We start from the raw sequence: 15,592 nt of genomic DNA on the forward strand, positions 1-15,592 counted from the left end.
AAAAAAAAGGAGTGTGCTTAAGAACTCTGGACACCTCTAATTTGGGACTTTAGCAAAGCTGAGTCACAATTTGAAAAGGTTCACCTAGTTATGTGTCTGTGGCATTTATGTATCCGGTGGTAATACTGGAAAACAAAGTGCTTAGGGCCACAGCCAAGACTCATAAAGTAGTTGTGTTCAAGAATCAACATACTGAACTAGGAGAATCAATAACACTATCTAAATTCTGAGTTCCTATAGATGTCAATCATTCTGAACTTCAAAGGATAAAGTGAGATGCCAAAACTGTTCAGAGGCAAAAAGCTACTAGTCCCGCTCATCTAATTGGAGCTAAGTTTCATTGATATTTTGGAATTTATAGTATATTCTCTTCTTTTTATCCTATTTGATTTTCAGTTGCTTGGGGACAAGCAACAATTTAAGTTTGGTGTTGTGATGAGCGGATAATTTATACGCTTTTTGGCATTGTTTTTACATAGTTTTCAGTATGTTTTAGTTAATTTTTAGTATATTTTTATTAGTTCTTAAATAAAAATCACATTTTTGGATTTTACTACGAGTTTTTGTGTTTTTCTATGATTTCAGGTAATTTCTGGCTGAAATTGAGGGACTTGAGCAAAAATCTGATTCAGAAGCTGAAGAAGGACTGCAGATGCTGTTGGATTCTGACCTCCATGCACTCAAAATGAATTTTCTGGAGCTACGGAAACCCAATTGGCGCGCTCTCAATTGCGTTAGAAAGTAGACATTCAGGGCTTTCCAGAAATATATAATAGTACATACTTTGCCCGAGTTTTAATGATGCAAACTGGTGTTCAAACGCCAACTTCCTGCCCTATTCTGGAGTTAAACACCAGAAACAGGTTGCAAATCAGAGTTAAATGCCAGAAACAGGCTACAACCTGGCGTTTAACTCCAAAAAGAGTCTCTACACATGAAAGCTCAATGCTCAGCCCAAGCACACACCAAGTGGGTCCGGAAGTGGATTTCTGCATCATTTACTTATCTTATGTAACCCTAGCTATTAGTTTAGTATAAAAACTACTTTTAGTGATTTATTTCACGTCTTTTGACCGATCTTTGATTAGTTTTATGCTATCTTAGACTTTCATGGGGGCTGGCCATTCGGCCATGCCTGGACCATTATCACTTATGTATTTTCAACGGTGGAGTTTCTACACACCATAGATTAAGGTGTGGAGCTCTGCTGTTCCTCGAGTATTAATGCAAAGTACTATTGTTTTTCTATTCAATTCAAGCTTATTCCTATTCTAAGATATTCGCTTGGACTTCAACATGATGAATCTGATGATCCGTGACACTCATCACTATTCTCAACCTATGAACGCGTGCCTGACAACCACTTCCGTTCTACCTTAGACTGAGCGTTTATCTCTTTGCCTCCATTCTGAAAGATCGGAGTCTTCGTGGTATAAGCTAGAATTATTGGCGGCCATTCTTGAGATCCGAAAAGTCTAGACCTTGTCTGTGGTATTCCGAGTAGGATCCGGAATGGGATGACTGTGACGAACTTCAAACTCGCAAGTGTTGGGCGTAGTGACAGACGCAAAAGGATCACTGGATCCTATTCAAACATGATCGAGAACCGACAGATGATTAGCCGTGCGGTGACAGCGCATTTGGACCATTTTCACTGAGAGGACAGGAAGTAGCCATTGACAACGGTGATGCCCAACATACAGCTTGCCATGGAAAGGAGTATGAATGATTGAATGAAGGCAGTAGGAAAGCAGAGAGTCAGAAGGAACAAAGCACCTCCATCCGCTTATCTGAAATTCTCATCAATGAATTACATAAGTATCTCTATCCTATTTTATATTTTATTTATATTTAAATTATCAAAATTTCATAACCATTTGAATCTGCCTGACTGAGATTTACAAGATGACCATAGCTTGCTTCAAGCCGACAATCTCCGTGAGATCGACCCTTACTCACGTAAGGTTTATTACTTGGACGACCCAGTGCACTTGCTGGTTAGTTGTGCGAAGTTGTGAAGAAGAATTGAGATTATGATCGTGCGTACCAAGTTTTTGGCGCCGTTGAGATCGCAATTTCGTGCACCAATTACAGACAGAAAATCCGTCTGTAAATCCGTCGGTAAGGTAAAATAATTTTTTTTAGATTTTTCTATTAAACCTGTTTTCATGCAAAATAAATATAAATTTAATAAATACAATTTTTTTTATCTATTTTGTATTCGAATATTTATAATATTTCAAAAAATAAACAAGTTCATCGTATTATCAAACTAAAAGAAAAGTACTATAAACAAACAAGTTAATATAATTAAAAATATAAACAAAATGTATTGATACATCAACTATAATAATAAATAACAACTATACATCAACAAAGTGTATTGATACATCAACTATAATTCAAAACCTAAACTCAATGTATTGTTCAACCATACTAAATTTATCATGTATTCAAAACATAAACTTTAATGTATTCTTCTGATAGAAGAGCGCCATTGTGAATCGACTCCTGAGCTGCCTTTGCAGCAGCTAACATTCTTGAAAATAATAGCCGTGTCTCCCTTGAGTAATGATCCTTTTCTTTCTCTTGGACTTTCTATGTTGCTATTGAATTCCTCAACAGTCCAATCCTCACTTTCAAAATCACCCTTCAGGACACACAGCTGGACCTTCAAGGAGGGACCATCTCTTGTAACTAGTTTTAGAGAAAAAGGAACAATCAATAACACTTTCTTTTCTTTCAAAAGCTCAAGTTTAAGTTTCTCAATATGAAAATACACAAACAAACAACTCACTTCAGCTAGAAACAGATAATAGATTAAATACTCACCACTTTTCGAATTGCAGGTTCCAAGATCAACACCATGTCATTGGTGGAACCACTATTGGAAAAAGGGCAAAGACGTTAAGAGGTGTAAAGTGCATAAAAGAAAGGTGAATCAAGAGAAGAGAGGTACCGGGTGTTTGGTAGTGCTGCTTTTTGTTTACAAAGAGGGAGCTGAAGGTCTCTTTCATCATTACCCTCATCATAAACTATACAAGATGGGACACTAGGAGAGACAAATAAAAGTTAGCACATCAGCAGAAAAGCTCACTCATACAGGAAGCCCAATAATGCAATCACACAGCAATATATTATCAAAATGAGCCAAATGTTAATGTTGACTTGAGATGAGAGTATGTCAAGAAGCAACAGCCAACTTAAAAAGAATATTAAGTAGAATTAAGAAAGATATGCAGCAGACACTGAAGGCAAGTAGATTGCCTGAGACCAACAGATAGCTATGTCATAACCTGCTGGAATTCCAGTAACACAAATCGTCAATCCGGAGAAAGGAAGGACCTTGTATGACTCCTGAGGAACAACACGATGCTCCTCTGAGCATTGCTTTAACTATTGGTTTCTTCACTATATTCAAATCCCACTGCAAGACACATAAAGGATATTTGTAAGACGTATATCATGAATATCCAAACCTCCACAAAGAGTGGATGAGGGATAATGGGTTTTTCAAATTTTATAAAAGAAGAATGGACATCCTGAATAATTATAATTGTCAAACAAGTTTTTGAAATGGCTATATTTCCACAATCAAGTAGACCCCTAGATTCGGTGTTTGAGATTTGAGAGGGAGTCAGATAGACCAATATTAAACATATGATCATAAAAATCTAGCTAGCTAATTAACCAATATTAGTAGATGTCATAATAATGTTGTCATGGAATTTAATTATACTAGAATAAGATTAATAATGAGATGACCTTGTAACTTGTATCATAGTTGCTACTTCCTTTGTTGTATTTATAAATTATAAGTAGGCTTAAATGTCAATGTTCCCTCACAGAAGCCATTGAATATTTGTCCACGCCCAGCTTCTTGTAAAAGCTGATCTTTTCCATGCAGCCTCTGAAATGAAAAATAATTAAAAGGGACTAATTATTTTATTTTATTTTGATTCATGGTAGCAATTTTGTTGTGTACTATATGGTGCATCTATATATGCATTATTTAGTTCTGCAAGAAAATGTATTAATTACAAATCCTATATTTTTAAGAATATAGTCTATATTTTAATGAGTTATGTTGACCACCAACTCCTTGTTGCTCTGCTCTTGCTCCGTCAGAGCTATGATGTAATCATAAGTGCTGATTCCCTAAGTAACTCAGCAATAACCATAACATTTGGCACAAAAAATGTACACTTAATGAGAATTACCAGAAAGATGAACTTGTAGAGGATTCAGAAAAGGGTACACAAATATCAGAATATTTTTCAATTAGCTTCCATCATTTTCTTTTTGCTTTCTTTTTTCCTCTTAATGCCTAATGTTTTACAAATGAAATAACACATTGAACCAGATTAATGATGTAGCAAGCAACTGCCAAGTTACCTTTTCAACAAGGAGGATGTGAAAGAAGAAAAGCTGTGCAACAGGCAAGGTAGCAATCATAGTCAGAATGGTACAAACAGACTGAAAACAAAAGAAATGAAATATATTTCGATTTCCGAACACGTAATAAAGTAATATGTTATAGCAGTATAATAGCCATGTACTAAGATAAGAGAAAGACAAGGCAGAATGCTTACCACCACAATGACAAAGGGATTAGAAACTACTTCCCAACTTGGAGGAGATGTCAGCAGAAAACTGCTTTCTCTCAACAAAACCATAGATAAGCACAAATATCCCAGTCAACCATTGATAAGAAATTAAAATTGTATCAAAATTATCATGAAAAAGAGATAGGGATAGAAATTAAATGATAAGATAAAACTCTTGTATTATTATTTGAACCATTCTCGAATGTGATTCCGTTAGCTTGTGTTAAAGTTGTAATTAACTAGTCCAAGGGGTTTCTACCTTTTTCATTGCATGACACTATTCATCTTTTGCTTTTGCTTTTTTTTTTTTTAATCTTATCTAAAAGTCTAAAACATTATTTTCTTCAATCAATAATGTGTAATAATCACTAACCACATTAATAACCAACCACCCCAAAATTCAAAATCCCTGAAAAAGTATTTTGGCCTGTAGATCAGAGTAAAGGCTAGAGCATATTATATATAGCAAATAACTATCGTGTGTTACTTTCAAAAACTCCTTTTATACGAAATGGGGAATTATTTATTTTCATAGATTAGGTTGTTAGCCCTTGAAGAAAGGATCGGATAATGTTTACAATACAAGAAGAATCATAGAGATCAGAGGGAAGGTCCCTAAAAAGTTTATGAACTATAAATATAAGAGTATTACATTGGAACAACTGAATTGTTAAAGAAAAGAAAAGAGACATTGGAAAGCTTATTACCTGATCGAAGTCCTTGTTTATAGTTTTTAGCATATGATCTGAGGGGTTTTGAAGAGCAGGACAAGGAAACCATTGGAAGCGAAAAACTACATACAAGATGATGTTCTTATGATAGTATTATAGAAATGATGGGCATTGAAAATATGAACTAGTTAGTTAGTTGGTTCTTAATTGTATATTAACCTGAATTGCAGCAGAAGCAGGTCCAAAGTAAACTGTTTTGCCAGCAGAGAGCAAACAGAGATTATCAAAGAATTGAAAAACTTCAGCACTAGGCTGATGGATTGATGCAATAACTGTCCTTTGAATGACATCTTTATGATCAAGGGATTTAATTCTTTTCATGACATAGTAAGAGGCAGCACTGTCAAGTCCCCTTGTTGGTTCATCAAGAAATAAGAGTGTTGAGGAGTCTTTTAAATACAAAGCAATTGTGATATCAAAAATGCTTTGCAAATCAGAATTTAACACATGCAAGCAATGAAAACAAATCTAATAAGCATCGACATTAATGAAAGACAAGAACTGATGGGAAGAGGAATTAGAAAGAACGTAGCGGTAAAACCTACCTTTAACTTTGTAAGAAAGCTCTTCGGAAATGAGGGCGCCAAGTAGTGGAAACAGAGTATATCTTCTTCTTAGCCTCTTCCTCACTACATAGTTAGCAGAAAACTCAAAAATCAAAACAGGAGGAAAGAAAAAAGAAGCAAATTAGGCATTGAGATTGAGAAAGAAGGACCTTCCAAGAACTTGAGCTAGTTGTTTCATATGCTATTTATATAAGCTTTCTCTTGATCCGATCTTGAATAATTCCATTAACCATATGAAATGAATAGTTTGATGAGGAAATAATTTTGCTACACTTGACCACCATTTCCCCACACACCAGGCCTGAAAAATAGCACATTACTGCATATGAAAATCATGTAAATATTTTAAAGCTCATACCTTCCAAGAAGAACCTCTGAATTTACAGCACCTAGAGCAAGCTGAAACAAAGAACACAGTTTATTAACATCAACTGATATTTGCCAAAGTAATCAGATTTATGAGATGGTTTACGATATTGATAGGGCACAAAATTATTGCTGTTAATCTCATTCTAATCAGTCACAGAGTAATTTCAATCTATGTACTTAGCAGATTGCATTTCATGAACTGGTATTTATAGTTCCTTCAAATGTAAAATTCAAACAACAAATCTTCCAATTCCTTTTTCCAATTTAAGACTATGGTAATCTCTCCATCTTACCTCAGAAGCAGAACGGCAGAAGGCACAATACATTATCTTCAACGCAAAACTTTTAGCCATAACAATTAATGGAGCTACTTTCAAAACCAAATTCGAACCTTGAAGAAGATTCAAGAACAAAAATCTAAACCATAAAACAAAAGTGGAATAGATCGAGTTTTAGATGCAACAATAACGTATGAACATTTGAATTCAACAAAAAAATATAGCTTAATAGCAATTCCAGAATCTAAAATAGATAAAGAGGTACATGTAGGTTTCAAATCTGGTGACACGATGACTCGACGAGGCTGTGAACGGCGAGGATGGATGGCGCGAGACAGAGAGAGACATAAGCTGAGAGGCGGCAGAGGGAGCTCGTGCAAGCGAGCAGTGACAGAAGGAGCTCGTGCGACGCGTGTGGCGACAAAGCAGAAACGACGGAGAAGTCACACTTGCCCTATTTTCAACTCGAATCAAAGAGAGAGGAGAAGAGCAAGCTTAAAGGAAGGATAGGAGAAGATGAACGGTGATTTGTGTTGAATAAAGTTTCATCATGGTGTGTTCCATCAGGGTTTAACTTATTTTAAATTTGCGAGGGATTTATTAGATGTTACAGAGGGATTTTGTTATCGGTGATAGTTTCAAATTTCAATTTCAATTTTATCGACAAAGTTACCGAGAAATGTTAAAATTTGTCGGTGAAAAAAATTTTTATTTTTTATAGATGAAAAATTTGTCGAAAATCTGTTGGTATTTTCGATAGTAAAATTCTGTCAGAAAAATTTGTCTGTAATCTGTTGTTTTCTAGTAGTGACCTGCATTGTGGACATGATTACTGGAGGCAATAGTCGTTGAAGTCGGCAAAACATTTTAAGAACCTTCTTCAAGAACTTGCCTCCAGTATCAGAACACGTACATTCAGGACAAAACATTTTATAAACCTTCTTCAAGAATTTGTCTCCAATATCAGAACACCCACACCAACCATGACCAATATACTACTTTTTTTTTTTTATTCTCTACATCATTGCTTTCCATCATTGCAACTCTCTCTTTCTTTTATCATATGCATATGCATGTCTTATGTATGTATATTTATATGTATAAATGAGTTGGTTTTAGATTCATGGTATCAAGAACTTTGTTTCTAATAATGTGAGTTTAATTTTGTCAATCTTTCACATTCATCATCTTTTTTGTGTCATTATGCTCATGAACATATTTACTTATATGATGTAGGGAGGGATTTACCTAGTAGGCAGTAGCTATATATATGAATCAACTTTAATTTGTTGCATGCATTATTTATTTGTTATGGAGTTAGGTTGTATACTAGCTAGCTAGCAATGAGACCCATTATATTTTACATTCATTATATTACATATTTGGCCAAACAAAATATGTATAAATCCATCATATGCTTAGGTCTAGCTAGATTTGTGTTACATATGCACATCTTCTTTCAAATATATTAATCTAATGATCATATTATCAAATACAAACATCTATTCACACACTAAAATTAGTCATATCATATATTTATGTATTATATATGTAATTTAATTCATTTTTAACACAAATTTTATATTTTGATGATTGATTTTTGTAACTAATTTTAATATATATTATTAATGATAACACTGAATTAATTAGTACTGACAGCTAGTTAGTTAGTATACTAGTCAATGTAACTACTATGACACCAGAATCTGTTATTGCTGTTAAAAGAGAGCTATCTCTTTTAGCTTTCTATAGGATATGTATATATAATATAGAGCAGTGTGCTGTATTAAAAAATGAATTGAAAATTGACTTTGTATTCATTCAATAAAATTCACTCTATTAGCATTCATTCTTTGAATCCTGCTTTACTGTTACTCTTTCTGTTTCATATTTTTTTGCTGTCCAAAAACTAGTGCTTCAACAATCTTTTTATGGTATCAAGAGCCTTGTTTTTGTACATGATTCATAGCTTCAAATGCTACTAATTTACATTCCTCGATATCTTCATCTTCCTCCTCATCATCCAATTCAACATTCAATCCACAATCATTTGACTATTCCATAAATGACAAACTCAGTAAACACAATCATAAGATTTGGCAACAACAAACTTCAGTTGAGATTAAAATCTATTAAATATAAAATTAAGCAATTAAAATCACAGTTGAAGATTACAAAAAAGCATGGTTGAGAATTGAGATGCACGAGATGAGACACAAAAATAAAAAAATTGTAATAAATATCGTCGCTATCGGGTATCGATACCCAGTCAATCGAGTAACAAGCGAAAGTACTCACCACTATACTACAACGACTTCTTGTTCCAAGCCCTTATTACAATTAATTTAACCGATTAACTCTTTACGATTGTTCGTGAGATCAAAACCCGGAGTGAGTAGTGTCTCCAACTCACCATTGTTGAAGGTGAGAGTAACATGGAAGCAGCCTTCTGTTCAACATTTTAGAGATCTTCTCGTGCTGGTGTGCTTCTATTTTCAATCTCTGATTTCTCAATTGATTGTTTTTATCAACGGCATCTTGCATGCATTTAGAAATGTATAAGTAAACAAGAATATCTCTGTTTTTGTGATTGTTTTAGTGTAATTATTGGGTAGCAAAAAATGATTCCGATGGCGAACTCCCACTGTTTTTAGCAACAATGGTTCTGTGGCAATGATAAAGCAAAAGTGAAGAAGAAAGCTTGAAACCCATTAGGACCCGGAATTTTAAAAGAATTCATGTGAAAAATAGCTGTTTTGACTTCCTACATAGTAATTGGAGCAGTAAGATCATTGTAAGCTTCCTCATTCAAAGAAAGAAGAGACACATCACCAAGGCAACCCAAATCAACATCATCCAAATAACAGAATAAGTTTTTGTGGAAAGACTCTGCTTCCTGACTCAAAACCTCCGGATCAGTTTTCCACACTTCATCCTTAAAAAAAAGGCCATAAATCTTATTATGCTTCATTCGCACAAGAGTTTGAACATAAAAAAAATCTTGTATTCCTATCCCCAAATCTTACCCACTGCTATCTGGACTTTTGGAACCATAGGAGCTCTTCTTGCACTAGAGTATTATTATAATCAACAAGCGATTGTTGCTCTTTCTGACACAAATAAATGCTATTCACCACTTTCAAATGCTTCTGCAAATAATTAATCTAGTGCTCTAATTCACATTTCTTAAAAAAAATATTACCAAACACCTTCGAGTTAAACTCTAAGAAATTTTTCTGCATTTTTAAAAACTTACCATGAATTTCTCTATTACCAAACCACCATGACAGGTTCACAATATCCTTATATCCAAGATAAATAGCCCAAATAACAACAAATCGAAAAGATCGATTCTCTTTAGACCGAGGACGCCCACCTATTTAAATATTTATATTCGTCTTGAATATTTATGCATTGTCCCAACTTTTGTTATCTATGAATATTTTAATTTTTTTTTCCATATCTATCGTGACCCATGAGTATGTACGGTCCCGTATTCAATTACGATTCGTTTCGGAACTTAATTAATTTATAATTTTTCTCTTAACATAAATTTATGGTGAATTCTACCATGTAGAGCATGGATTTTTTCTACATGTGTAGAATGATGCTGGCATTACTAAAACTTGACAAGTGTCTCTAGCAAGAGATCATTTCTGTCAAAAACAGTAAAACTAACAACTTGTGCAGACACTGTCCAACTTTCATCACGTCAGTGAATTGAGATTAACAATAGACAATTATCATAATGACACTGAGTGAGATTAAAGTTAATGATGGATTGTTATTGGGTGTTGGACTTAGTCACTGATGGACCTTGGATGTTTTTGCAATTAGGCTTGAAGACAATAGAATGAGAGTTTTTGGAATTTTATTGTGTGGGCTTAGGGTTATGGCCTCTAATATATAATTTGAACAATTTATCAACGAAATAAAATAAAAAAAACAAAACCAACAACCCAAAATCAAATCAGATTTGTAACCACTCAACATAAACATATACACTTGAACGGTCTATTTTTATTCCACTCTCATAGTGCTTCACCTTACTTCATCCTCTCAAAATTCATCTCCTCTTTATTGAATATTTTATTATTCCCAATTTTCCATATACACCAAATAACAGCGAAAAAAAAAATCATAATAAAATAAAAAAATCATCCATACTTCTTTCATGATTTTTCTCGGGATGCCTTACATTCGTATATATACAAAGATAAATACGTATATGAATAAAATATCAACATGTATATATCTTAATAACAAGTAAATATTTTTTTCGACAAATTATCAATTCATATATACATATCAATCAATCAACTTTAATTCTGTAGCACGCTTAATATACACCAACAAAAAAAAATAAAAAATCAGATTATGCCATCAAAACATGTCATACCTACTCTTTTTATTTTTATTATACTTTTTTCCCTGTTATTTGGTGTATATGGAAAATTAGGAATAATAAAATATTCAATAAAAAGGAGATGAACTTTGACAGGACGAAGCAAAGTTATGCGCTAGGGGAGAGGAATAAAAATAGAACAGTTCAACAACATTGAACAAAGTAGGTTTATATGTTTATGTTGAGTGGTTACAGATGTGATTTAATTTTGTGTCATTGGGTTGGTTTTGTTTTTTTTTTTTTTATTCGTTAGTAAATTGTCCAAATTATAATATTAGAGGCCATAAATCTTATTACAATTTTAATTTTTTTTTTGGCAAAATTACAACTTTAATTTTGCTTTCAAAAATTTCAAAACTGAATACTAAGCCCGCATAATAAAATTTCAAAAACTCTCCTTCTATTGTCTTCAAAGCCTTCTTGCAAAAACATCCAAGGCCCATCAATGACTAAGCCCAACACCCAATAACAATCCATCATTAACTTTAATTTCACTCATTATCCTTATGATAATTGTCTATTGTTAATCTTAATGAAAGTTGGACAGCGCCTGTACAAATTGTCATTTTTACTGTTTTTGACAGAAATGGTCTCTTAAGAGAGACACTTGTCAATTTTTAGTAATGCCACCATCATTCTACACATGTAGAAAAAATCCATGCTCTACATGGTAGAATTCACCTAAATTTATAATATGAAGATAAACAAATTAAATTGAACTCATCAATAAAATTTCAAACATAATTAAGTACCTCAAAAACATAATTAAATAGAAAAATAATTCTAAATTATTCACAATAATACATAACATATAAATAGGGAGGAGCAAATACTCACTTATCAATAAATGGTTTGCTAAGGTCCCTATCAAGATTCCCACGGCCTCTGAATGATTCTGAGCCCAGGCATGGATTAATGGATTAATGCATTGGACGTAGTATCAACTATTCATATTCATAATCAGTAGTATATATTGGCACATAGGACATATCTAGAATGTTTCTTTCTTTTTGGAGATTAGAAAATTGCAAACAAAACTTTGAACTTATGAAAACAATCAAATGCTCCAAAAAAAACACAGTTTAGTGTCTGCTGGTAGTTTTAGCATCAACTGCTATAACTCTTGCCTTCTGAGAACTAAAGTGGTGATCACCAGCTTGTAAAAAAGCCAGTCGAAACCTTCAATGAAGGACACAGATGATTGTTTTATGAGAATGAGACTAATGGCAGGACACAAACTCATGATGACAAAAATGAATGTTATATAGATTAAGAGCTAGATCATTTTCCAATAAAAAGAACCAAGAAATGCAGAGTACAAAACCATAGTCTTCTTTCTCTCTATCAAATCAAGTACCTTTACAAAGTTTTTAGTCCATACTTAAGACCCTTGGAACTTTAATATACGGCTCCTCATAGCTTGGAACAGCACCAATCATCGCATCCCTGTGAAGCACAGACCGAAAACCAACACATTTGAATCAATAGTTTTTCAACTATGTCCAATTGAAACATAATGATTAATGGATAACTTCATTTTCACCTGTGATCAAATGTTTCCGGGACATTGTCGCGCAAATTGTTTTCGGTCTCTGCAGATATCATTAGAAAAAACAAGTTTAAGAACTACCAATTATGAAGGCAAGCCAATGATCAATCCTATTTCCATTCCTAGTTTGCTCTCGTGTAAAAAGAACACATATCATGGAATGAAAAATTTATTGAGAACAGGAAAACACTCTTAAATGATTGAAAAGAAAAGGATGTATTATATGAACAGCATCAATCACTCCACCATGTAAAACTAGTTGAAAAATTTGGCTAAATGACATCAATAGCATCAAACTTGCAGTTCCAACAAATGAATGTAAAGTAGTAACTGCACACATGATAAATAATAGGACGCAATAGCATTATTCGACATATGTAGCCGACCTTATCTAGTTAGTGGGATAAAGTTTTGCTGCTATTGTCGTTTAATATTAAGCAGTAACAATTTATGATGGAATTGGAACCGGACAACTATAAGATATCCTTTTCATCATAAACTGTAAACATGCTTTTTACATTCTAAATTAAGTCGTATTTACTCTCCATGTCTTGAATTATTAAAAGGCAATAAATTTTATTTCATTTAGTAATTATTAGGATGCTTAAGAGAATCAATTAGGATAAACCATTTCTTAAGCTGCATTATGTTTTGCAATCTGGGTGGAAAAATGATCTTTAAATGCCAAATTCTTGTACTCGGTGGCAACACCTACTTTATCACTAGCGGATTTTAATCCGGCATCCATTTAACACTGAAAACTTCTATTTTTCACCATTGGATTAGATTTGGTGTTCAAAAACACCATATTTTTTGGTGTGCAAATATTGCAACTCATCAAAGTGAATGCTATCAAAGATAAGCATGTGAACACTAGTAGCTGAAAAGTAATGATGAAGGATATTGAGAACCTGCTCTAATGGAGGGCTCAACGCTTTGGAGATCAACATCATGAAGTTGCCCAAACCTGCAACACAAACCAGTTGCTCAATTCCTCCTTGGGTTTTAGCTATACCATAACTGAATGTTTTGTTCCGCACTTTGATGTTTTCAAAGAATTTAACACATAAGAAACATAGTTTAAAGAAAAGTAGCAAATTCTTTGGCTAAACCAATGAATTGTTGAACAACCAAATTTACAAACCCTCATAATTTGAATTCAAATGAGTTATATATACCAAAGATTAAGATTATCAATCAAACTAAATTCAAATTCCAACATACTAAAACCTAAATTCTAACCGATGTTATCATTGCTTTATCAACAATAGTAAGATTCCGGGAACATACTTACCAGTCAATCACCTGTTGAATCTTTGGAGCAAATTCTTCAATCTGCAAATAACAAACTAATAAAAAAAAATGCCAAACCCCAAAATAGTGAAACATAAAACACGTGATACCACAAAGAAAGAAAACAAACCTCATCTGGGGTGAGAGAAATTTGAGCTGTTTTTGCCAAACGAGACACATCTGGTGGTTGGAGAGAGGGACATGTGCTCTTAGATGAGAAGCTCCTGAACTTCAACAACTTCTCCTTCTTGTTATGAATGCTAAAGCTTAACCTCGGAGACCTCAAAAAGCTACCACAAAACACAGCATATGAATATGAAGCTCCCTTCACCATAGCACCAACGCCACCCATCTTCCTCCAAAATTCTCTAACCCCCTTGCTCTATCCTCAAAAGCTTCGAAACAACATCGGTTATCAAACTTTTCCAAAATTTTCATTTTAGTCCCTCGGGTAAAAGCCAAAATTACCCCTTTGGTCCTTATATAAATAGAAAATCTTTTTTATTTTCAAAAGGGCAACTTTTTTTATTTTTCTCAATTGTTGTTTGGTTTCCATTTGAAAAAACCGAAAAAGCTCTAATTTTTCTTGAGCTCCATCAAAAAGGGGATTGCAGGAAAGAGCATCATCGTTGCCATGTCGCGGCATAGATCCAGAAGATTAGAACTACCTCCGGCTCAAGAGGTACGATACCCATCAATCTTCTCTTTTCATTTTTGGGTCCAAACTGAACAAAAGTGAAAATCTCATCATAGTAATTTAGCCCTTTTCATGGTTTCATCTTGTGTAGTCTAAGTGAAACGAAAAGTTTTGTTTTTTATAATTCTAATGCTTATTGATTTTATATTGGTTTTGTTTCTTTAACAACAAAAATGGAAACTTTTGTTGTAACGCTTTTTCTGCTGCAGTACCCGATGTTGCATTTGGCTGAAAAATCATGTTTTTGGATGATTTTGATTTGCTTGAATCACAAACACATTGTTTTGATTTATTATTACTATTATTATATTAATTTTTATTTCTAGCGGGTATGGTTTTGTTGCTACTATATAAAAGGGAAACAGATTCTGCATAGCATGAGTTACGTTTTACTCATTTACTTCACTTTTGAATCGTTCTCTGGTTTTCTTAAGCCCTTTTATCTTCTTAGTTACTGTTGAATCCTGTGTTTGGTATTCCCCATTTCCTTCCCATTATCCTTGTTTGCACCATGGAGCAGTAGCAGTATTCTACAGTAGTGACAATTGCACACTCTTGACGTATTTTCATGCAAAACAATTGGATAAATAATACTGTGGTCCCATTGTGACTTCTTATTTGCATCTTTGGTTGTTCATATTACCTCACACAGTTTCTGCAAATGTCTCTGTTTTTTTAAGGGCTAGGTCTTCTTATAAGCATTGTGTTGCCTATGCTCTTCTTTTATTGTCATTTTTCTTTAAGGATTTTCCTATTTCTTATGCTGAAATGCAGAATATTGAAAAATTGGAGAAAGTTATAAATGAGGGCAACCATAAACCCTAATGCCATAAAGATGACTACCACCACCACCACCGACGCAGCCTCATCGGAAGCTCAGCTGCTGAAAACGGTGACCACCATCCTCACCAGCCACCGTGACCCCCACACCGCACTCAAACCCTTAATCCAAAATCTCACCCTCCCCACGGTGCTTTCCGTCCTCTCCTCCACCCAACTCCACCGCACCCACTCCGCCACCCTCCTCTCCTTCTTCCACATCTTCTGCCACTCTCCCCACCCTTCTCTCTCCTCCTCCTCTGAGCCCCTCCTCGCCC

At 34.0% G+C, this 15,592-nt stretch overlaps 3 protein-coding genes and 1 long non-coding RNA gene across 7 annotated transcripts; all 4 read right to left on the bottom strand.

Moving 5' to 3' along the window:
* LOC110263147 lies at positions 2,465-3,290 on the bottom strand. The gene is made up of 3 exons (XR_002348290.1): positions 2,960-3,290; positions 2,833-2,884; positions 2,465-2,697 (listed from the first exon to the last, which is right to left on the bottom strand). It is a non-coding gene; the product is annotated as an uncharacterized LOC110263147 (long non-coding RNA).
* On the bottom strand, positions 3,917-5,308 carry LOC107636427 (probable protein S-acyltransferase 22). 2 transcript variants are annotated; one of them, XM_021103915.1, is made up of 3 exons: positions 4,593-5,308; positions 4,396-4,476; positions 3,917-4,158 (listed from the first exon to the last, which is right to left on the bottom strand). In XM_021103915.1, exons 1-3 carry the CDS (start codon positions 4,674-4,676, stop codon positions 4,075-4,077), a joined length of 249 nt encoding a protein of 82 aa, XP_020959574.1. In that variant the 5' UTR covers positions 4,677-5,308; the 3' UTR covers positions 3,917-4,074. The 2 variants fall into 2 exon arrangements, 1 of the variants encoding a protein (XP_020959574.1); XR_002348289.1 differs by lacking the exon at positions 4,593-5,308 and having other exon boundaries at positions 3,917-4,150; positions 4,396-4,586.
* LOC107636421 lies at positions 5,906-7,142 on the bottom strand. The gene is made up of 5 exons (XM_021103907.1): positions 6,817-7,142; positions 6,567-6,690; positions 6,294-6,303; positions 6,054-6,205; positions 5,906-5,967 (listed from the first exon to the last, which is right to left on the bottom strand). The coding sequence occupies exons 1-4, from the start codon at positions 6,897-6,899 to the stop codon at positions 6,090-6,092; spliced, it is 333 nt and encodes a 110-aa protein (XP_020959566.1). The 5' UTR covers positions 6,900-7,142; the 3' UTR covers positions 5,906-5,967; positions 6,054-6,089.
* On the bottom strand, positions 11,722-14,267 carry LOC107636412 (glutamyl-tRNA(Gln) amidotransferase subunit C, chloroplastic/mitochondrial). Of its 3 annotated transcripts, none has more exons than XM_021103936.1 (6): positions 13,929-14,267; positions 13,800-13,840; positions 13,417-13,472; positions 12,500-12,548; positions 12,314-12,402; positions 11,722-11,851 (listed from the first exon to the last, which is right to left on the bottom strand). In XM_021103936.1, exons 1-5 carry the CDS (start codon positions 14,148-14,150, stop codon positions 12,327-12,329), a joined length of 444 nt encoding a protein of 147 aa, XP_020959595.1. In that variant the 5' UTR covers positions 14,151-14,267; the 3' UTR covers positions 11,722-11,851; positions 12,314-12,326. The 3 variants fall into 3 exon arrangements, with proteins under 3 accessions (XP_020959595.1, XP_020959592.1, XP_016195413.1); XM_021103933.1 differs by lacking the exon at positions 11,722-11,851 and adding an exon at positions 11,945-12,135 and having other exon boundaries at positions 13,929-14,266; XM_016339927.2 differs by lacking the exon at positions 11,722-11,851 and having other exon boundaries at positions 12,199-12,402; positions 13,929-14,261.

Source organism: Arachis ipaensis, chromosome B01 (genome assembly GCF_000816755.2).
Source record: "Arachis ipaensis cultivar K30076 chromosome B01, Araip1.1, whole genome shotgun sequence".
Lineage (NCBI taxonomy): Eukaryota > Viridiplantae > Streptophyta > Magnoliopsida > Fabales > Fabaceae > Arachis > Arachis ipaensis.